The 23,918-nt window shown below is 45.9% G+C and overlaps 1 protein-coding gene across 2 annotated transcripts in view; it reads right to left on the bottom strand.

The window, feature by feature from the left end:
• Wdr93 (WD repeat domain 93) overlaps nt 1–23,918 on the bottom strand; it is a 62,041-nt gene continuing 38,123 nt past the window's right edge. For both annotated transcript variants that reach the window (XM_045145845.1, XM_045145846.1), the window contains 9 exons: nt 22,084–22,255; nt 20,359–20,429; nt 20,026–20,112; nt 19,054–19,173; nt 17,956–18,169; nt 14,704–14,767; nt 12,992–13,157; nt 12,487–12,691; nt 1–320 (listed from right to left, as the gene is read on the bottom strand). In XM_045145845.1, the coding sequence (XP_045001780.1) occupies nt 221–320; nt 12,487–12,691; nt 12,992–13,157; nt 14,704–14,767; nt 17,956–18,169; nt 19,054–19,173; nt 20,026–20,112; nt 20,359–20,429; nt 22,084–22,255 (1,199 nt within the window). In that variant the 3' untranslated portion in view covers nt 1–220. The remainder of the gene's footprint in view (nt 321–12,486; nt 12,692–12,991; nt 13,158–14,703; nt 14,768–17,955; nt 18,170–19,053; nt 19,174–20,025; nt 20,113–20,358; nt 20,430–22,083; nt 22,256–23,918) is intronic.

The raw sequence follows: 23,918 nt of genomic DNA, 5'->3' as shown, positions 1-23,918 counted from the left end.
ATAATGGGGCACATACCACAGCAACTTGCAGTCTGTTTATTTGAGTGACATGTCCACCTGAGGGCACTGATGAGATGCTTAGTGTTTGAAGGTCCACAAAATACCTTCTCTAGACTGCAAGGCCAGGGCCTGAGCTGAAGCTCTGTGGCACAGTCTTCTGCTTCAGGGTGTCCTGCAGTGGCTGCCTGGGCTGGAACCTCTTCAGAGTCCCAGGGCAAGGTCACTTCTTTAAGTTCTCTCTATGGAGAAACATGGAGTACTTCCGCAGCCGGACCCACCAATCACGTCTATTTGCCTCGTTCTTTGCCAGCTTCTGGAAGCTAAGGGCCATACAACCAGAAATGAGACATGTCTCTCCAGCTGCCCAGCTCTCTGAGCCCCTGGCAGACCCTGAACACCCTGTGTTCAGGTGGGAAACTCCCAAAAGATGGCTTTACCTTCATGTCCCTAGCCCTACACTTTGTTTCTTTAGAAATATAAAAAGGGGCTGAAGAGATGGCTATGTGGTTAAGATGCTTACCTGTAAAGCCTAACAACCGTGGTTTGATTCCCCAGTACCCATGTAAAACCAGATGCATAAAGGGGCACATGCGTCTGGAGTTCGTTTGCAGTGGCTGGAGGCCCTGACATACCCATTCTCTTCATCTGTCTCTCTTCTCTCTATCTATCTCTGCTTACAAATAAATAAATAAATTTAAAATAAAATAAAAAGAACAAACTGAGTGTGGTGGTACATGCCTTTAGTCCCAGCACTCTGGATGCTGAGATAGACTGCCATGAGTTCAAGACCAGGCTGGACTCCAATACACACGCATACACACACTGCTGTACTTGTTGCTGTTTGCATTTAGACTCTATGCTGGAAGTCAGCTAAGTGCATGCATGGAGTTCTGGCACTCAGGAGGTTGAGGCAGGATTACAGGTTCAAAGATAACCAGGGCTACATAGCAAATTTGAGGGTAGCCTGAGCAACATAGCAAGACTGTCTCAAAAAAAATCAAAAACAAAGCCAGTGATGGTGGCTCAGACCTATCTATGGTCTCAGCACTTGGGAGACTGAAATAGGAGAATTACCATGAGTTCAAGGCCAGCCTGAGCCATAGAGTGAGTTCCAGGTCAGCTTGGGCTGGAGTAAGACCCTGCCTTAACAAGGAAACAAAAAACAAAACAAACAAAATAAAAATGAACAAAATGTCTCCCAGAGGCCATTTCTGGGCAGTGTTCACAGATCTGCCTCATTCCTTTCCTCAACTGATGACTTACTGTGTCTAGTCCCATACAGGCCTATCAGGGCTACAGTACGTACCTCAGTGTGGCATCATCTTCCCTCAGCATGGGAAGAGATGGGCAGACTGGAGACTAAGATATGTACTCAGGGTCTAGAGCAGTGACTCAGTGGTTAATGGTGCTTGCTTGCAAAGCGTACTGACAGCCTGAGTTCAATCCCCAGTACCCATGGAAAGCCAAGTGCATAAAGTGGTGCATGTATCTGGACTTCATTTACAGTGACTGAAGGCCCTGGCATGCCCATTCATCCTCTCTCCCTCTCCCTCTCTCAAATAAATTAAATATATATATATATGTGTGTGTGTGTATATATATATATATATGATTTAAAAATATATATATTTTGGATTTTCAAGGTAGGGTCTCACTCTGGCCCACGCTGACCTGGGATTCACTATGTGGTCTCAGGGTGGCCTTGAACTCACAGCGATCCTCCTACCTCTGCCTCCCAAGTGCTGGGATTAAAGGCATGTGCCACCACGTCTGGCTAAATAAAATATTTTTTTAAAAAAGATTTGGACTCAAATTGCTTGATTTCAAACTCTGCACCTTCCCCTACAACTGGTGGCTCAGTTCGGGTGATATGACCTAAGTACACCTCTGTTTCTCGCTGCGTGGTGGTGATGAGGATGTAGTATATATGTCAGTAAACAAGCAGAAGAGAGTCTGCTGGATTGAGGGGTTGGACACCTGACCTCAGTGAGATCATGCGGGAGGCAGACAGACAGATGGAACCAGGACAAGTTTCAGGAAGCAGCACAACGGTCCATGGTAGGAGATGCAGCCCACCCCCCGCTGCTGCCAGTAGCAGGGGAGGTCCTCCGCTCACAGCCCTTCACTCTGGTGAAGGGGGTCTTTGACTAAGGTGCAGAAAAGAAGTTCAGGATGGTCATAGTGAAGCACTGCTGGAGGCTAGTGAACAGGGAGGAGGGAGGGCACACACTTCGTACTCAAGAGCATGGGCTTCGCATTCAGGGAGCCATGCTTAGGGAAAGGACAGTCTGTGCCTAGCACTTGAGAGTGGGCTTTGTGGTAAACAGAGCCACACACAGGTGTCTTTATGATGGCTATATTCTGTGGCTTTCCAAGTTACACTGCTCAAATGCTGTGATTTACAAGAAATTTTAAAAGATTAAGCAAAGTTTAATTAAGTAAAGTTTTTTAAAAAATTCCAAGCTTGTGGGCTGGAGAAAAGGCTTAGTGGTTAATGGTACTTTCTTGCAAAGCTTGCCAGCCTAGGGCTCAGTTCCCTCGTACCCATACAAAGCCCAGACACAAAGTGGTACATGCATCTGGAGTTCATTTGCAGCGGCAAGAGGCCACTGCAAGAGGGTGTGCCCATACTCTGTCTCTCTCTGTGTCTCTCCCTTTCTCTCCTTCTCAAATAAATTAAAAAAATGTTTTTTTTTTAAATTAAAAAAATCCAGTCTGGCTGACTTATTTATCCTAAGGAAATTCCTCTTATAAATGGCATTGTAAGGTGGTTTTGTGAGATATACTGTTTAGATTTAGGAATGAGAGAGGAATGCTAACACAGTTAAACTCAAGGTCACAAACATTCTGGCCCCTAAGTAAGTAGTCTATAGTTTGGAACATCCTTGTTTGAGATGTCTTTAGGAAATTAGCATTATTTCTATAGGCATTTTTTTCAAAGAGATCATATCATGTAGCCCAAGTTGGTCTTGAACTTACTGAGTAGATGAAGGTAACCTTGAACTCCTGATCCTCTTGCCTCTACCTCCCCAGTGGTCAGATTATAGGAATGTTTCACCATCCTCTGACATTCAGCAGGTTGCCAGGTATGATGGTGCATGCCTTTAATCCCAGCACGTGGGAGGCAGAAGTAGGAGGATTGCCATGAGTTCGAGGCCACCCTGAGACTACATAGTGAATTCCAGGTCACAGGTCAACCTGGGCTAGAGTGAAACCCTACCTCAAAAAGAAAAAAAAAAAAAAACAAGAAAGAAAAGAAATTCTGCAGGCAGCTTTTATTTTTATCAGTTAATAAGTTGAAGTTTCTCAATTGCCAGTCAAAAGGAAACACTAGATCCCAGAGTGGGGGATTCTTTCCCTTCTCATAACCTAATTTTTCCTCTTTCTAGCCTGCCTCAAAACCATTAGTGTGCCCAAAGAGACATGGATGACTTATAAACATAATGCTGGCACAGGGAAAGACTGTTTCTTTGGACCTAGCAACAAACATTGGCTGACCTTTCCTGAGTGCCCAGGCAGTGTCCTGTGGAACTAGGACAGGTTTCCAAGTCTTCAAGGTTTGCCCTAGTCACCAATGGGAGGCCACCAGAGTCAGGCTTCCACCTCCGCACCCTCCCTCTCCTCTTGCCACAGCCTCATTCCAGATGCCAACACTCAGCCAAGCCCAAAGGAGATGAGGAACAAGGGACAGGTCTTGCTATGTAACACTTAAAGCCTTTTGTCTGGGACCTGGGAATGTGGCTCTGAAGTTAAGGGCGCTTGCTTGCAAAGCCTGCGAGCTCATATTCAAGTCCCCATCTACCCACATAACCAGATGTGGAAAGTAGTGCAAGTGTCTGTGTTCATTTGCAGCAGCAGGAGGCCCTGGCACACACTCATGTCCCCTCGCATACTCATACATATGTGCGAATAAATTCAAAGTTTTATTTTATATATTTATTTATTTGAGAGAGGAAAGAGGGGGAGGGAGAGAGAATGGGCGTGACAGGGCTTCCAGCCACTGCAAATGAACTCCAGATGTATGTGCCACCTTGTGCATCTGGCTTACGTGGGTACTGGGGAATCAAACCCAGGTCCTTTGGTTTTGCAGGCAAGTGCCTTAACCACTAAGCCATCTCTCCAGCTCAAATTAAAAGTTAAAATAAAAACAAACAAACAGGCTAGAGAGATGGCTTGGCAATTAAGGCACTTGCCTGCAAAACCTAAGAACCTGGGTTTGATTCCCCAATACACATATAAATAGCTATAAGCATAAAGCTGCTTGCAAACAAATAAATAAATAAATTTTTTTAAACCAGGGCTGGAGAGATTGCTCAATGGTTAAGGTACTTGCCTGCAAAGCCTAAGGACCCAGGTTCAAATCCTCAGTACCAATATAAACCAGATGCACAGGGTGGCACTTGCATCTGGAGTTTGTTTGCAATGGCTGGAGGCCCTGGCATGTCCATTCTCTCTGTGTGTGCTTCTTTCTCTCTCTCAAATAAATAAATATGATCTTATTATTAAAATACTTTAAAAAATAAACAGGGCTGGATAGGTGGCTCAGCAGTTGAGATGCTTGCCTGCAATGTCTCATGACCCAGGTTTGATTCCTCGGGACCCACATAAAGCCAGATGCAGAAAGTGATGCCTGTATCTGGAGTTTGTCTGCAGTGGCAGGAGGCCCTGGGATACCCATTCATATTCTCTCTCCTTGCAAATAAATAAATAAATAAAATACTTTAAAATAACAAACAAATAAATACCTTTCTATTTGGTTGAACAAGCAATCAGAATGACCATGAGCTGAAAGTTCTGGAACCATGAGCCAGACTCAGTCTTTCTTCTAAGTATGTGGTGCTCAAGTGTTTGATCATAGTGATGAGAAGTGACTAACACTGTTCATATTCTAAAAAGATATTCCAAAACGTGGGAGAGAAAGTAGACCATGGGTAAGTCCCTACACAAGGCCCTAGGAGCCCAGCATCCTGATTTGAGGTATGAGTCTACAAATTACTTTGGGAGAGTTGGACATTGCTTTGTTTTTCAAGAAAGGCAAAGGACGCTGGACATGGTGGCACACGCCGTTACTCCCAGCACTTGGGAGACAGAGGTAGGTGAATTGTTCTGAGTTCGAGGCCACCTTAAGATTACATAGTAAATTCCAGGTCAGCCTGGAAAAACCTCAAAAAAAAAAAAAAAAGGCAAAGGAATTTTAGGACAGGCTCACAACTATGGAGCCAGAGATAGTCAGAATACCATTCATAGCTAGAAGTGGTTCCTCACACCTATAATCTCAGCACTTGAGAGGCTGAGGCAAGAGGATTTCTGTGAGTTTGGAGCCAGCCTGGGCTACATGGTGAGTTCCTTGCCAGCCTGGGCTACAGTGAGAACCTTTCTCAACAAAACAACAGCAACAACAAAACCCCCACATACAAACAAAACATTTCTCACCCTCTTCTTCCCACCTTTGTCATACAGTGTTTGCCACCCCTGGCCAAGGGGACCGTGTGTTATGTAGAACAAAGACTGGTAGGCTGTCCAGAAGCCCAGCCTCAGGCAGAAAGCTAGGAGGCAGAGCCTGGCTGTTGGGAAGCCTGATACGACACAGAGAAGATAAGGAGAGACTTTGTGCTTCTGTTTGGTCCCTGGTGTCCTCAAAGTTCATCAGAAGTTTGACCCCAGGGACTTGGGGAGGTGGCTCAGTGGTCAAAGGCACTTGCTCACAAAGCTTGCTAGTGTGTATTCGATTCCCCAGCCCCTACATAAAACTAGATGCACAAAGTGTCACATGCGTCTAAAGCTTGTTTTGCAGTGGCAAAACAGCTTCCCCTCCACACACAAAAAAAGTTTGATCCAGCCATGGTAACACTGAAACAAACAGGGAGTCCAGGCAGGTAGAAATGGTACCCTGGGGAGCAGAGGCCTGCTGGGAGGGTGGCATGTTTGGTGAGGCCTGGCCTCCTTGCCAAACTTTAAAGGCAGTTTCTGTTGCACTCTGGCTGCTTGCAGAAATCCCAGTGCGAGTTTTATGAAAACACTCTGGGCAGACTATTGCAAGTTTGGAACCTTGGATGAATTACCACATGGACCCTCACCGTTTCACCTAGATTTAGAGCCAGTGGACATTACTTCAGACACAGGTAGTAAACAGGAAACATAAGTAGAGAGTTGGGAACCTTAAGCTTTGAACTGTGTGAGGGCATGTGTGATAAAGCAAGGAAGCCAACCGCTGGTGATAGTGTGTGTGGGCGTGCGTGTGGCCGATGTCTCCTTAAAGCTGTGGCATGCTTGAGGGTCCTGTCACGAAACCCCAGGGGACAGTTCTCTGGGAAGCCCCAGACTTCTGCCTCTGAGCAAGCCAAGTGCAAAGCCTTAGATAAAGCATTTTCTCAGTTCTCTCTGGGACCCAAACTAGAAACTGCATTGCCTGTGACATGCAGTTCAAATACCAGGCTCAGGACAAAGTGACCTTGAAGCTGACCTGCCCCCAACTACATGTCGTATCCCCTGTCACCTCTGGTTCCCCCATGCTCACACTGCTGTTGGCTCCAAGCCCTGCCTCTGGCTCCCAACGCCATGGTGGTCAGCCCTGCTGACTCTAGGCCTCTATTGCTTTATTTAAGGTCCTTGTGAAAATGTGTAGCTACTCTAGGCATCAGAGAGAGAGAGAGAGAGAGAGAGAGAGAGAGAGAGAGAGAGAGAGAGAGAGAGAGAGAGGGGCTGGGCTGGAACCTGGAGCTGTATTGAAAGGGAGAAACAGCTGGATATGGAGTGGGAAAAATCTCTTCCATTCCCTACTAGGGCCAGGATGAGCCTCAGTGTTCCCAAAATACAGAAGTCTATCCAATCTATAGAGGCCCAAAGTAACTTACAGACATCTTTCCCATGGAATATTTCAGAATATTGAAAAATCATATTCACAAATGCTGTAGTTTGGATACTGACTGTCCCCAGAGATTAAAGGTTTGGTCTCCAGTGTGGCAGTATCTGGAGGTAATGGAAACCTTATGAAATGGGGGTTTAAGTTATTGGGAGTGTGTTCTCAAAGAGGACTGTGGCACCCAGCCCGTTCCTGTTTTCTTTGCTTCCAGGCCATGGGGCACAGTCTTGCTCTGCCACATTCTTTTCTTTAAAAAATATTTTATGTATTTATTTGAGAGAGAGAGAGAAAGGCAGATAGAGGATGGGAGTACAAGGGACTCTAGCTATTGCAAACAAACTCCAGTTGCATGTGCCCCCTTGTGCATCCGGCTATATGTAGGGACTGGGGAATTGAACCTGGGTCTTTTGGCTTTGCTGGCAAGTACCTTAACTGCCAAACCATTTCTCTCTAGCCCTCCCATTTTTTTTTTAAATATTTTTTACAGAGTGAGGACCTGTCTCAATAAATAACAAAACAAAATTCCAATGACTTTAAAATAAATAAATAAATAAACATAAAAATATTTTTATTTATTTTAGAGAAAGACAGAGAGACAGAGAGAGACTGTGTATAGGCATGCCAGGGCCTCCTGCCATTACAAACAATCTCCAGATGCATAAGCCACTTTGTGAATCTGGGTTGATATGGATACTGGGGAATCAAACCAGGGTCTGCAGTTTTACAAGCAAGCACCTTCAACTGCTAAGCCATTTTCCTAGCCCATACTTCCTATCTTGATATGCTACCTCATTATAAGCTCCAAACAATGGGCCCGGCTAATTACAAGTTAATTATCTTAGGTATTTTGTTACAGTGCCAGAAAACTAAAAAAACAAGATATTTTTCTTAAAATTAAAATAAATATTCTGGAGTGATAGCAGATTGAAAAAAGGTGAGCATAAAACATGACCTCAGGGCTGCAAGATGGGTCAGTGGTTAAAGGTACTTGTGCTTACAAAGCCTGTTGGCCCAGTTTTGATTCTTTAGTGCCTATGTAAAGACAGAGGCACAAAGTCGCACATGTGTGGTGGTTTGAATGGTAATGTATGTTCCCCCATAGACTTGGGTGTTTTACTAAGCTGTAACTTGAGTCTCCAGGCCCCTGGCTAGAAGAGGTGTCACTGGGGGAAGATCCTGGGATCTAGCCTAAAGATATGTTTGGGGGCAAATCTGATTCTAGCCCAAAGGTATGCAGAGCAGTCTGAGCTCTGGGGGTCATTTGTTGAAGGTTTGTTGTTTTGTTTTTTTTTTTCCTGAGGTAGGGTCTCACTCTAGTCCAGGCTGACCTAGAATTCACTATGTAGTCTCAGACTGGCCTCAAACTCATAGGGATCCTCCTATCTCTGCCTCCTGAGTGCTGGGATTAAGGTGTGTGCCACCACTCCTGGCTCTGCTGCAAGCTTTATGCTTGCTTTTTTCTGGTGTTGCTGGACAGTGGTGGTTTCTCTGTGTTTGGATTTATGAATGGAAGCAGCTTCTTCTGCCATTGATGGAGTTTCCCCCCAATCTGTGAGCTTGGAATAGACCCTTCCTCCCACAAAGCTGTATTTGTTTGGATGTTCATCCCAGCAGTGTGAAACTGTCTGCTACAACATGCATCTGGAGCATCTGGAGTTTGTTTGCAGTGGCCCTGGCACGCTCATTTTCTCTCTGTCTCTCTCTCCTCACTTGTAAATAAATAAAACATTGGAAAACAAAGTCAGTGTGGTGATGCACACCTTTAATCCCAGCACTCAGGAGGCAGAGGTAGGAGGATCGCTGTGAGTTTGAGCCCACCCTGAGACTACATAGTGAATTCCAGGTCAATCTGGGCTAGAGTGAGACCCTATCTCAAAAAACTAAAAAAAAAAAACTTGATCTCAACTTGGTGAAAATGACAAGGGGGATAACCTGGAAGAAATATTAATGGTGGTGCTGGTAGGATTAAGGGTTATTTAAATTTCCCTTTTCAGGGCTAGAGATATGGCTCAGCAGTAAAGGTGCTTGCCTGCAAAGCCTAACGACCTGGGTTTGATTCCCCAGTGCTCATTTAAAGCCAGATGCATAAAGTGGCATATGCATCTGGAGTTCATTTGTACTGGCTGGAGGCCCTGGCATGCCCATTCTCTCTGTGTCTTTCTTCTCTTGATCTCTCTCTGCTTGCAAATAAAGAAGTAAAAATATTTAAATTTTTTTCCTTTTTCATATTTTCTTGTTTTCCAAATTTCTATAAATATATTATAAATTTACTCATTTATTTAAAACTCATATAATAACTAATGAAGCCAGGAGTGGTATGCATGTCTTTAATTGTAGCACTGGCTAGGCAGTGACAGGAGAATCACTGTGAGTTCTAGGCCAGCCTGGGATACAGAGTGAGTTCCAGGTTAGTCTGGGATACAGTGAGACCCTACCTCAAAAAAAAAAAAAAAGAAGAAATGAATATTTTTTATTAAATTATTTAGTTGCAAGCAGAGAGAGATAGAAAGGACAGAGAAATTGGGTGCATTAGGGTGTCCAGCTTCTTCAAACAAACTCCAGATGCACCACTATGCATCTGGCTTTATGTGGATGCAGAGGAATACAACTTAGGTCATTAGGCTTTGCAGGCAAATGCCTTAGCCAATTAGCCATCTCTCCAGCCCCTCTTTCTTTTTTATTTATTTATTTATTTATCTATTTATTTATTTATTTATTTGAGAGCGTCAGACACAGAAAGACAGATAGAGGGAGAGAGAGAGAATGGGCGCGCCAGGGCTTCCAGCCACTGCAAACAAACTCCAGACGCGTGCGCCCCCTTGTGCATCTGGCTAACGTGGGACCTGGGGAACCGAGCCTCGAACCGGGGTCCTTAGGCTTCACAGGCAAGCGCTTAACCGCTAAGCCATCTCTCCAGCCCTCTTCCTTTCTTTTACTTAAAATATTTTAAATTTTTATTTATTTATTTGAGAGAAAGTAATAGAGAGAGAAAATGAGTGCACTAGGGTCTCCAGCCTCTGCAAATGAACTCCAGATGCACGCTCAAATGTTGGAAGTACAGGTGTGTACTACCACGTGGGCTTCTGAATGCATTCACACTCATTGTCTCCTCTCCAGTAAGAATTTACTCTACTAAGAGAATAGTTCTACCCTTGAAGCAATTTTCCTGGGTTGAAGTTGGGCTCAGCAGGTGTCTGTGGTCAGGCCACCTTGGTTGGCCACTGCTGCAGTCCCACAGGCAGAGTGGCCTGCTGGCCTTTGGGGAGAGTGGGAGGGTCACTCTCTCTAGGTCAGTGAAAAGAAGGGGTTGGCTGAGAATAGCAGGGGTGGAAGCAAGCTCATGGAAGCGGGAGCTCTCAGAGTCCCAAGGAGACTGCTGGAGAGCCCCATGCTGCCACAGTCCCACCTCAGAGAACACCTCCTTACAGCCATGCCCATCCTCTTTCTCCTGACTCATTTTTTCCCCCTGACTTATTTTTAAAATATATTTATTTGAGAGAGATACAGAAATAGGCAAGTAGAGAGAGAGAGACAGACAGACAGACAGAATGGGTGCACCAGGGCCTCCAGCCACTGCAATTGAACTCCAGATGCGTACGCCCCCTTGTGCATCTGGCTTATGTGGGTCCTAGGGAATTGAACCTGAGTCCTTTGGCTTTGTAGGCAAGTACCTTAACCACTAAGCCATCTCTCCAGCCCTTCTTGACTCATTTTTAACCATTATTTGTAATCTGTTTATCAAAACCATGCATGCTCTTTGTTGAAAAGTTGAAAAATTGAGAAAACAATCAGGCATGCTTTCATTAACCCAGTAAAAGCAAAGTTCCTGTCACTGTCACATTTCCCATCTTTATGGGACTCAAAATCAGGATAATGCCATAAACCATATTTTATAACCACTCCTTATCTTTTCATTTTGAAAATTGTCAAACCTGTTAAAAAGGTACAAATAGTGCAATGAACCTTTACCTAGATTTGTAATCCTTACAATTTGGCCTCCCTCTCTGTCTCTATAAATATTTTCCTAGGTTTCACCATCTGTTAACATGCTAACATATAGAAACTTTCTGTTTCTAAAAATATTTTCCCAAGCCACTAAGTCAAGTGTGGACTTCATGACATCTCCCCCTAAATTCTGCTACCTTTGAAGAGCAAGTCCCCAGGGTCCAGAACAAGAAAGCGATGGGTATGAAGAGCTGAGCATACAGCAGTTCTGTTCATTGCCCCTTCCCTTCCCCAAGAGCTATGAGGCGGTTTCTCTCCCTAGCAAGAAGCATGTTTCCTTCCATGAGACACTGAGAACCACCCCGCACAACATGGGAAGGGCATATAGGGTAGTAGGGAAGAGGCTGGGCCATAGCTCAGCGGTAGAGCGCTGACCAAGCAGGCCCAAAGCTTTGGGTTAGTGCAAGAAAAAAACTGGCCGGGAAACAGGCAGATCTAGAGAGAAAGTAAAGGGGAGGCTGTGCTGCCACCTCGTGGTCAAGCTTAGATTTCCCCAGACATTTTGATTTCGACAGGAGAGACACGTATTGTCACACCTGTGGACAGACCACACAAGCCTGGCATTTTATATGTACTACTAATACCTACAGGTCCTAGAAATTGGGCATAATTAAAGTGTCCAAAACACAGCCCAGCCTGGCACATTGTAGGTGCTCTAACCTGTTTTGAGTAAGAAACTAGGCTCTGAAAGGGTTACTCATCCCAGGTCTCAAAGCTGGTAAGAGATAGCGAAAATTAAATCCCAGGTCTGTGTGGCTCCAAACCCATTGAACTTAGCCACTGTACTTCCTTCCTTGTTGAGGGAACAGTGTAAATGGAGAAAAGGGAGATGGTCTGATGGATGTTATGCCTCTTGAAGAGGTCATGCAAGACCAGTTATAGAAGAGAATGGACCTGTTACAATCCCCAACTAGGTACTGGCCAGAGGATGAGGCTCAGAGCCCCACGGGTGAGCCCACATATGGCCATGGCAGATATCCGCCAGGATTTGCAAAGCCCTGATTTGTACTTGAGATAGGCTAGAAGAAACTGCTGTTCCTCTAGGAGGACTCAGTACCAGCCTTTATGAACAGAAAGGAAAGCAAATAAAGGCTTGGGAAGAGCAGGAAGAGAAGATATTCAACCATAACCTCAGCCTAGATGGTGGAGAAAGGAAAGAGGCTGCCCATCAGAGGTAGGCAAATGTTTCTGGTAAAGAGCCAGAAAGCAAATAATATAGGCTTCAAGAATCACGTGATCTCTGTTGTAACTATTCACCTCTGCTGTGGTTGTACATAAGCAGCCATAGATAATCCATAAACAAATGGCTATACTATGTTCCAATAAAACTTTATTTTAAAGGAGGTAGGGGTGTGGCTCAGTAGTAGAGCAATTAAGTAGCATGAGCTATCCTGCTCCAAATAAAACCCAACAACACACTGTATTTTCAAAACCAGGGAGTGGATGAAGATTGTGGTCAAACCCTGTCCTAATGGTGTCTAATAACCCAAATGTACTTTCTAAGAAACACAATTGAGAAATAGAAAAGAGATTCTGAATGTAAATGGAGTGTGAGGAAAGGCTCTTACCACAAACCAAACTCCACGTGGCTTAACCCAGTGACTACCCCAGGGTCTTACCTTTTTTGGAGGAGCAGCTCACATTTTTTCTCCAGAGGCAACACCTGGGGTAAGGCATTGCAATCTGCTAAGACCTTTTGAGAAATGGTGCAATTTTTGGAGATGTTTTCCAAAAGTGGATAGGCCTCAAAATTGAAATAGAGAATTGAGTTTGAGGTGTTCTCAGCATCATTGGTAGGTTCAGTTTCACCATCTGAATGGCTTCCTGTGGGGAAAGGAGACCGCCATGTGTGATGTGACTGCTTTCTCTATGAGTTCTAGGGTTGGTGGGGTGTGGAGATGTCTGTGTATAGAGGCCAGCCCATCCAGCTTGAGTTGGGAGAGGCTCACTTGATCTTGACCTTACCAAAGAGTCTTGTGAGGGCCAGCCTGAAGGATCCTTTGGCCTGAGGTGGAGGGACTCAAAGGGGTGATTGGGTGGTGTCATCCATGCTTTGTGAGAGGTCAGGGAAAGTCAGGGAAAAGATCAGTAGCCGGTAGGGCTAGGCAGCCACCCGTACGTCACCTTCCATACTGTGGATCAGGAAATATGGGTGGTATGCAGACACTATGAACAGTGGCTTCCAGGAGACCTCCAGCTGGTGGCTTACGGGGGAAGCAAAGGCACAGATGATTTCAGCCTTGGCCACGTCCATGAGGCTCACAGAGTGGTTTCTGGAAAAAATTAGCACCTGGGAAAGAAAGAGACAGCGAGTGGGAACTTCTCTTAAATGCCCCACAGGAAGGCAGAGGGTAGAGGCCACCCCAGGACCCTCCTCCAGGGGTGTCCCACCACCCCTCCACTCCCACCTCCAGTTATCTGTCCACCTCAGACACCTGCTCTGAGGAAGAGCTTGGTTCTCTTCAGCTCGGGGTGCTACTCTCATTTTCCTCAGGCTCTCTGCCCTGAGTTTGCAGGTCACCTGTGGGTGTGCGGTCCTTCTCCATCATTTTGTGAGCTTGTTTTCCTTGTCCCTGAGGCAGTAACAGTACTGCAGGGAACCTCTGCCCTGCCCACACGCCTCCTGGTCCACAGCTTCAATGCCTATTCTCTCACTAAGTGCTGGTGGACATGGAATGGGCATTCTCCAAGCCTTCTCTGGGGTCCTACAGAGACCTACCCTGTGCAGAGTCATACCAGGAATCACAGACTTTCCCTCTCAGCCTGCACCCCATCACAAGCCCTGGAGGGATTAGGGAATCAGCTCTGCACATCAGCCTCAATGCCTTCCTCCCCTCTGGCTGCAGCCATAGGAAGCCCAGCACAAATGGTCTTTTACCCATCCCCTCTGAGAAGATGCTATCCCTGTTCCTACCTCTCCATGCTTCAGTCCCCACTCCATAAGAGGTACACCCACACCCTTCTGCCCAGCATCCAGGACCCTCTGTGCAAGGCTGGTCCTCTACCCCCTTACCCGCCCAGCCTCCTTCCTCTTCATACGCCACACAGCTAGACTTCCTGCAATGTCAGGACACACCTCTCTCTTCTGCCTCCTCATTTCCCCTGGTTCAGGTCAACTGTTTGCTCCTGTCATACTCCCTCACAGCTTCCATTAGGTGTCCTCCACTCTGTTCCATGTGCCCATTGCAAAATCATGCCACAGCCATTCTTGTATTCCAAGGCATCTGCTTGATGACCTGTCTTTCCCAATGACATATAAACACTATGAGGGAAAGAACTTCCTCTTTTTAAAATTATATTTATAATTTATTTTCTTTTTTTTTTTTTTTCCGAGGTAGGGTCTCACTCTGGCTCAGGCTGACCTGGAATTCGCCATGGAGTCTCAGGGTGGCCTCGAACTCTCGGTGATCCTCCTACCTCTGCCTCCCGAGTGCTGGGATTAAAGGCGTGCGCCACCACGCCCGGCTTAATTTATTTTCTTGATGCTAAAGATTGAATCCAGGGCCTTGTACCAGCCCATCCTAAACGCTGCCACTGAGAAGTCTGCCCAGCACTGAAATTTCTCTTTTATATTTGTATTCACAAAAGCCAGTCTCGTGTCTAGTACTAGTAGGCCATTAAGTGTACTTTTTTGTTGGCTTGATGCAGGGTCTCACTCTAGGCCATGCTGACCTGGAACTTACTCGGTAGCCAGGGCTGGCCTTGAGCTTCTGGTCCTCCCACTCAATCTTCTGAGCACTGGAATTATAGGCATGAGATACCATGTCCAGCTAGCAAGCATTTTGGGGAGGAATAATGAACACACTCACAGAAGAATGTAAGGCCTGGGAACCTACCATGCCAGGCAAGGCTGGGATGACAGCCACTGTGCAGATGGCTTCTTCCAGGTGCTTCAAAGGCCTATAGACATGAAACACATGGATACTTGTCTATTTTTTAAATTAGTTTTTTAAAATTTATTAGAGACAGAAAGGGGGAGAAGGAGAGAGAGAGAGGGAGGGAGAGAGAATGGGTGATGGGTGCTTCACGGCCTCTAGCCACTGCAGATGAACTCCAGACACATGAACCACCTTGTGCATCCAGCCTATGTGGGAACTGAAGAATCAAACCTGGGTCCTTAGACCTCTCAGGCAAGTACCATAACCACTAAGTAATCTCTCCAGCCCAATGCTTGTCTATTTTAATAATTTTTGTTTTATTTATTTATGAGAGAGAAAGAGATAATGGGTATGTCAGGGCCTCTAGCCACTGCAAACGAACTCCAGACATATGAGCCACCTTGTGCATCTGGCTTTACATGGGTACTGGAGGATCAAAACTTGGTCCTTAGATTTTGCGGGCAAGCACCTTAACCGCTAAGCCATCTCTCTGTTCTGTTCTAAGGCATCTGTTCTGAGGAAGCTCTTGAAATGTGATATCTGAGGAGACTGATCACAATAGTAAAAACTAAGAACAGTCCAGATACCCAGTAACAGGAGACTACATAAGTAAAAAATCTATTCGCCCAGTGTGGTGGTGCATGCCTTTAATCCCAGCTCTTAGGAAACAGAGGTAGGAGGTTCGCTGGGAGTTTGAGGCCACCCTGAGACTACATAGTAAATTCCAGGTCAGCCTAGGTTAGATGGAGACCCTACCTCAAAAAAGAAAAACAAAACAAAAAGAATATATTAATGAAAATAGAACTGGAGTTACATGTACCAGCATGTATAGCTCTCATGGTTAATGCTACAAAGTAAGTTAGAATAAATATCACTGAAAAGCAAGTTGGAAGATATGTAGACTATGGATCCATTCATAGGTTTCCTAAATATGCACAGCTTAAAATATATTATTCAGAGACAAAAATCATATATATATATATATATATATATATATATATATATATATATATACACACATATATATTTAAGAAATGATGAGTTAAGAAAAACAATATGGTAGACAAAAATTGGTTATGATACTTGGCAGTGACTCCCATCAAAAAGTGGACTTTAGGGCTGGAGAGATGGCTTAGTGGTTAAAGCACTTGCCTGCTAAGCCAAAGGACCCAGCCATATTTGATTCCTCAGGACCCACATAAGCCAGACGCACAAGGTGGTGAATGTGTCTGTAGTTTGTTTGTAGCAGCTGAAGGGTGTGGTGCGACCATTCTCTCTCCCTCAAATAATTTGTTTTTCAAGTTTTTTGAGGTAGTGTCTCACTGTAACCCAGGCTGACCTAGAATTCCCTATGTAATGTCAGGGTGGCCTCGAATTTATGGCAATCCTCCTACCTCTGCCTCCCAAGTGCTAGAATTAAAGGCATGTATCACCACACCCATCTGCCAAATAAATAAATTTTTTTTAAGTGGACTTTATTTTCTCAGCAGCTGAACATGAAGGTGGCTAGGGGATCTGCTTTCTTCAGTGGGTCATTAGCAGATGTCCCCTAAACAGAGGCTTGAGAAGCACTTGTGTATTGGTGATGCTCTCTATTGCTGCTGGACACCCTTAGATCAGCATGAGGAAGCCTGAGCTAGCTTACAGAAAAGGCTCCGAGGGAACTAAGGTGTCCTGGCCAATACCTTTCTAACTGCCAGGGGTAAGTGTGAGGTCACCATAGACCTCAGCCTCTGGTAGAGCCACCACCTATCTCCCTGAACGTACACATGGGAGCTAGGTGAGGTCCATGAAGACCTGACCAACTGAGTCCAGCCCATGTTTAGGAACTGCTTTGCTTTTTTATATTTATTTTTGTTTTTGATTTTTTAAAAATATTTTTTAAATTTCCAAGCAGAGAAGACAGACAGACAATGGGCATGCTAGAGTCTCCAGCTACTGCAAACAAACTCCAGAGGCATGTGTCACTTTGTGTGAGTGGCTTTACGTGGGCACTGGGGAATTGAACCTGGGTCATTAGGCTTTGCAGGCAAGTGCCTTAACCGCTAAGCCATCTTTCCAGCCCTTATGGCCTGCTTTATAACATTAAGAGTGGAGAGTGGGAAATGTTAGTTTGTGGCAATAAATAGCTACGAACCTTCAGGGAGGAGAGAGAAGGATGTGATTAGGAAGCAGTGTGCAAGCAGCCTTATGGAACTGGAGATGGTCCGTTTCCACCGGACATAGGGAGTCTATCTCAGCATCCTTTCTCTCTCTCTTTCCTGCACATTACAGATTCATTTGCATGCATACACTACTTTTAAAAATTAAAAAAAACCAGGAAATAATAAACAGCAAAAATCAACCTTGCTCCTGCACTTGAAGTTCTATCTATGATCTAATAAAATCTCCCTAAACCTTAAAAACACCAAAAACAGATCCTTGGGGCAGTGGAAAAGGTTATTTTGCAGAAGAGAGCTTCTTGGGCATATGGCATGTCATTTATGCCATCCAACAGTTTGTTTCATAATGTGTCATACCCACCTGACACTGTGATCAGGGGCGTCACTAAGGACAATGGTCACTATGGACAGTGACTAGTCATAGGCCATCAGATCTGACTATGAAACACTGACATCTGCTCTATCCTACCCCTAAGCCACCTCTTTTCATTTTTGGCAGTGCTGGGGATTGAACCCAGAGCCATCTATATGCTAAGCAAGTGAGGTACTACTGAGATACATCCCCAGCCTTGCCACCTACTTTTTTTTGCCACCTACTTTTATAAAAATTTTTTTTGTTAATAGTTTATTTTTATTTGAAAGAGAGACAGATATAGAGAGAATGGGTGCGCCAAGGCCTCCAGCTGCTGCAAATAAACTGTAGACACATGCATCACCTTGTGCATCTGGGTCCTGGAGAATTGAATCTGGGTCCTTTTGCTTTGCAGGCAAGCACCTTAACCACTTGGCCATCTCCTTTTTATTTTTATTTTTATTTTTATTTATTTTATTTTTTTTTTTCAAGGTAGGGTCTTGTTCTAGCTAAGGCTGACCTGGAATTATAGTCTCAGGGTGGCCTCAAACTCATGATCTTCCTACCTTTGCCTCCTGAATGCTGGGATTAAAGGCATGGACCACCACGTCCAACTAAAAAGTTTTTTTTGTTAATATTTTATTTTTATTTGAAAGAGAGAAAGAGGCAGATAGAGAGAGAACGGGCGCCACCTACTTCTTAACAAGCACTTCTATGGTGGGTCCACGGGTCCCACTGGCTGACACCAGGTGGAGGGAAGCATTTGTGCATAGCACCACACACTTCATCTGGGATTTCACGGGGCCCTCGGGGTACATATTCTGTCCTTCATGGACCACGAAGAATCTTAGGAATTGAATGCTTTGGCAGAAATACCCCTCAGGAAGAGCAACGACCCCAAAGGGGAATCCTGAGGAAATAAATCACATCAGCTATGTGAGCACATTAGAAAAAGGATATGTGTGGGGGAGAGGGAAGATGAGAGCCAGGTCAAGCAGAGAACAGAGTTCCCTCTGCCAGGGACCTAGTGTCCAGTGGGAAGGACAAATCTCTTCAGTGAGCCTGTGACTAGAGAGGAGCTGGAGAGGGAGAGGACCAAGTCCAGGGGGGAGACAAGGGCCAGCGCTATAGGCAGCCATGGGATGCATGAGGGTGTGCTTTCAGAGAGGGTGTGTGTTTGAGTGTAGCCAAACAGGAACTGACCAGAATCCCCCTAAAATGACAAGGAACTGCTTGCACATCTGAGGGTCACCACTGTTGAAGTCCAGCTAGAGGAGCCTCTGCTCCAGGGTGATGCACACAGGTAACCAGACACCACTGACGCGGGAACCTGCAAAGCTGAACTAGGACCCTGGGCACTCGCCATGGTGCTGCCTTTTCAGACCACTTCTGAGGTCTTTAGCTCTAATACCAGTAGAGTTCCTGCTGCCTGGGGTTGGAGGCAGAACCGTATAGAAGACCTGCTTTTGTTGAGAGCCTGGGTCTTGCGGGGAGGAGGAGGATTGAGGCTCTGCTGAAAGACATGTCTTCAGGGGCGTGGAACAAGGAAGGTGGCGGCTGTAATCCCAGCACCTGGTGCAGCGCCAGGCACAGAGCAAGCCATCACGTAAGTCCGTGGGCACTGGGAGTGACAGCATGGATTTTGCTCAGTGAGTGTGTGCTGCATGAGTGGAGGGGGTAGAGCAGGACAACTGCCCCGGTGACTACGAACACGGAGGTGACGGGCCTAGAGCTTCTGGAGGCTCACTGCCGAGACTCACCAGGTGCTCAGTGAGGGCAGGGTGGGGGTCTCACCTTGGATCAGGTCCCATAGTATGAGCACACCATCCTCACAGGCCAGCACCAGGTAGGAGGAGCTGCCGCTGAGCTGAGACATGGCAATAGGTGCGGCACAGGGCCACACATTCTCAGGGTCTAGAAAGAAGAACATACTCACCAGGGTCCCCACAGACCCTGCCCCTGCCCCGGCCCATTACCTCCTGAGAGTGAAAGGTCTGCTTGTCTGGGTCCTGGGCACTAGGAGCCCTGCCTGGGCTCCCCAGCTCTCTGCAGTGTGGCTCTCCTTCCTCGAGGTGCAGTAAGAAGCCACAACTAACAGTTAGTGGCTGCTTCGGGGTGTTAGATACATGTTAAGAATGGTACAGGCAGCATCTCATTTAATTCTCAAGAGCTTTCTTTCTATGGAGTGGGTCCTATTAGCACCTCCCTGTTCTAGATGAGGAGACAGAATAAATGTAGAGAGAGCAGAAGTGAGATGCCTGGGAGGGAGGGAGCTGAAGGAAAGGTTCTTTGCACACAGCTAACCTGACCCTGAGGCACAGCACTGAAGGCTGGAAAGCATGTAGCTCAGGGTGTAACCCCAGAGTGGATGGTGCCTGGAACGGCCTCTGTGGATCTGTCTGAGAACAATCGCCATCTCTATTTCCTCATGTTTGTTTTCAAAGGGCTTACACGTACTGAAGCCCTCTGGGTTTTGTTATTCATGATCAATGTATGCAGCAGACCGTGATGTGTAATGAATTAGCTCTGAGTTTCAGATGAGAAAGCAAGTTGGGGCATGAAGTGACTGGCACTGTCCCCACTGATTTATCATCTTTAAGAAATGTGACAGGCCTTCAGGTCATGCTAGAGCTACTGAGCCCCCAACTTTTGCCTGCGCAGTTCTGGCTCCCTAATGCCACACATGCTCAGCTCAGCTGGAGAAGGACATGTTCTCAGGGCCCTGAGCTTAAGGCGGCTTCTGCCTCAGTCTCAGCAGCAAAGTACCAACTTTATCCTTCGGACTCTTGTTCAGTGAGTAGAAGAAGAAATTGTGACTTCCAGTCCAGTGCATGCCAAGGGTACAGACTACACCTGGGGAAAAAGAAAGGGGTGTTGTTAGATACCCAGTCTGCGCAGAAGGTGGTGGCCACTTGGGAAATCTGAGGTGGTTTATTCCAGGAGGAGGCACTTTGCAGAATGGAACAGAAACAGCTGGCAGCCTGATTCTACCTTCCATCCTCCCACTACTCAAGCTCTGCCATGTGGTGTGTCGGGGGCGGGGGAGGGTGGGCTACAGGACTTTCCTTGCCCAGACAACCACCTGCTGTGTTCATTTACCCGGGGGGATCTTGGCTTCTGATGGCATCGTGGTTATGCAGCTAGGAAGGAGGAAATGGAACGTGGCCACACTAGGAAAGACAGACATGAGTCAGAGTTATCTCTGGTTGGCAAAGAGAGATTCTGGCAGAATATTGGAAGTAAGACCACAAGCGGACTGTCAGGATGGACCTTCCCAGGGTACAGGGCCACAGTGCTGATCACATTCTAGCCTCTGGGGCAAGTGGCCATGCAGACCTCAGATGCTGATGAGGACAGGGACCTGCAAAGCTGGGCGGTCACTCACTGGCCAGCATGGTGTGAAGCAGAGCCCCAGCTAGAGAAAGCTTCCCTTTAGTGTGCCACCTCTACCCACTGGACAGCCCCTTAAACAGCATACATGCATCACCCGCATAAATACTTCCTTATCTGGGAGCCATAAAACCTGCAGTATAAGCGTAAACTGGAAGCTTTTCGTAGAGTGGGGGAGAGCATGAATGAATTACTAAGCACTCTAGGGTCTCCTACCACTGCAAATGAACTCCAGGTGCATGTGTTACCTACATGGAACCTACATGGGTACCAGGGAATTGGACCCAAGCCATCAGGCTTTGTAGGCAAACACCTTTAACCATTGAGCCATCTCTCTAGACCTAGACATTTTTTTTTAAAGACCCAGTATGGAAGATTTACAGATTTTCAAGGTGTAAATATCCCCACAATGAGCAATTAATTAATAGTGGTCTAGCAGGGTGTGGTAGCGCAAGCCTTTAATCCTAGTACTCGGGAGGCAGAGGTAGGAGGATTGCTGTGGGTTCAAGGCCACCCTGAGACTACATGGTGAATTTCAGGTCATCCTGGACTACAGCAAGACCTTACCTCAAAAAAAAAAAAATAGCAGTTTAACAACTGGTTGGCAAATTCCTAAATATCCCACTGGGCAGTAGGATGCAGCTAGGGCACCACTGAACCTTGGCTGGGTTCCAGTCCCTAACAGGGTTGTTATTAAGGCTGAGCCTGCAGACTCCATGTCCTGAAGTGAGGACATTTGAAGTCTACTGGACAGCACAAGGCAGGTCTCACTTTCTATGTGAAAACAAAAGTGTTCCAGAGACCCATGTAGCTGTGAGGGAGCTAATTCCTAAAACCATGGGTACTTCAAAGATTGGGCTCAGATATGGTAAATGGAGGCCTACTTGCTGACTTGAAGTGTTATAGTGTATTACTTCTAGTGTAATGTAATAATTATGCACTTATACTGCATGACATTTAGAAAGACAAGAAAGAGGGGTAAGGGCTGGAGCTCAGTGGTAGAGAGCTTGCCTAGCCTGCACAAGGCCCTGGGTAGACCCTCAGCACTGCAAAAAAGCAAGAAGGAAATGGAGAAAAAATGTTAATAATGGCGACTTAATTCCTTCTTTAGTATCTTCTGCTTCTTTTTCTTTCCTTCATGTATTTATTTATTCATGTATTTATTTCAGAGGTAAGTCTTCCTCTAGTAGTCTCAGGCTAGTCTCAAACTCACAGCAATCCTCCTACCTCTGCCTCCTGAATGCTGGGATTCAAGATGTGTACCATGTTGCCTGACATTTTCCTTTGTTTTTCAAGGTAGGGTCTCACTCTAGTCCAGGTTGACCTGGTATTCACTATGTACTCTCAAAATGGCCTCAGATCCACAGTGATCCTCCTACCTCTGCCTACCAAGTACTGTTTTGTTGTTGTTGTTGTTGTTTGTATTTTAATCACCTGAGTGGCTCCTCCTCCCGCTCCTTGTCCAGGTGCTTCTTGTAGGTGGTATAGAAGACCTCCATGTGCTGCTCCCAGTGACTGTCCCTGATGAAGTGATTCTGCCCAGAGCCCATCCCACAGTAGTCTTCTATCTTTGCAAAGCATTCCAGGGGGCTTTTAAATGTGGTGCCTTGGTGGAAAAGATTCCAGATTTGTGACATCACTTGTGTCCCTTTGCTGATTTCCCCTTCTTTCTCATTGAGAAGCCTTGGCCTTAAAAACCCATTCTTGTTCCACAGCACGCGAGCCCAGGGGCTCAGTGCTCCTGGGCTTCTTCCTACTACACAGGCCCACAGAGGCCGGCAGGGGCAGCTGCTCTCTCTACATCTCCAGCCCAACATCTCAGGTTCTTGGCAAAGGGGCCAAGAAAGCAGTTACAGCGCACTATAGGCCTTAGGACAGGGCCACTATTTGCCCAGTGAAGCAAGGCTCAAACTGGACAGTAACTGTTACTTTACAACCACAGCTGAAGGCATATTCAGGAGCCTTGTTTGCTTCCCATGCTGAAGTTTACCACTCACTTTTCTTTAACAGGCCTCCTGCTCTGTCAGTCATCTCCCCATCCCCCTTCCCAGTAACTTCCTACATCCTAATCTGCACCCACCCACCCACCTCCAGTGCTGGGAATCAAACCCAGGGCATCCTTCATGCTAGCCAGGCCATCTCCCATAAGGTTTACCCCCAACCACTACTGCCATTCTTTTATGTCTCCCATTGCCTGTTTGCTTGCACCTCTGCTCACATACCTATAAGAAGGGAAACCAACTAAGTTAGCTTGCTCTGGAGTTTCTTACTCTTAGCACTAAAAATTCCACATCCCTGGAAATGCCTTAGTTTCTGAGCCAAGCAAACTGGTATGGTTGGTCACCCACCTAAGAGTGTAAGTGCTGGATCTCAGTTAATAATCTTCAACTGCACTATATAGGCGTATGCTATTTTCTGGGCTGGGGAGAAAGCTCAGCAGTTGAAAGTACTTGCTTGCAAAGTCTGCTGTCCCTCGTTTGACTCCCCAGTGCCCATGAAAAACCAGATGTTCAAAGTGGGACATACATCTGGAATTCCTTTGCAGGGGCAAGAGGCCTTTTGCATGCCCATACTTTCTCTCTCCTTCCCTCACTCTCTGCTTTTAAAAAAGATAAACTGCTGCTTACAATGCAACTGCTGCTTACAATGCAACTGTTTAGACAGAAACCGGCCTCAATGTCCACGACCTCACAGTGCCTAGCAATACCACAAGACCCTCATAATAGGAGGAAAAGTTGATGACATCAAAATAAAGGAGAAACTAACAGAGAGAGGGAGGGGATATGGTGGAGAGTGATGTTGTGAAGGGGAAAGTGGAGGAGGGGAAGGAATCATCATGGCTTATTGTCTGTGAGTATAAAAGTTGTCAATAAAAAAAAAAAGATAAACTGTTTACAAAAATGGTTGTGCCAATTTTCATCATGAAATGTAATGTATAAGAGTTCTTATTGTGGGCTGGAGAGATGGCTTAGCAGTTAAGGCATTTGCCTGCAAAGCGTAAGGACCCAGGTGCATGTATCTGGAGTTAGTTTGCAGTGGCTGGGCCCTGGTGTGCCCATTCTCTATTTCTACTTCACCCTCCAAAATAAATAAAATGTTTAAAATGAGTTCTTATTGTCCTCAGAAGGGCAGTCGTTTTTAAACATTTTACTTATTTACATTTTGCTTGTGTGTGTGGTGTGTTGGTATATGCACATGTATGCGCCCATGCCGTGTCCCATGGGCTTGCCTGTAGCAAGGTGTGCTTGACTGCAGTGGCTAGAACACAA

This window comes from Jaculus jaculus, chromosome 3 (assembly GCF_020740685.1).
Source record: "Jaculus jaculus isolate mJacJac1 chromosome 3, mJacJac1.mat.Y.cur, whole genome shotgun sequence".
Taxonomy (NCBI): Eukaryota; Metazoa; Chordata; class Mammalia; order Rodentia; family Dipodidae; genus Jaculus; species Jaculus jaculus.
The sequence above is the reverse complement of the archived record's forward strand: the minus strand, read 5'-3'. Positions and strand labels throughout refer to the sequence as shown.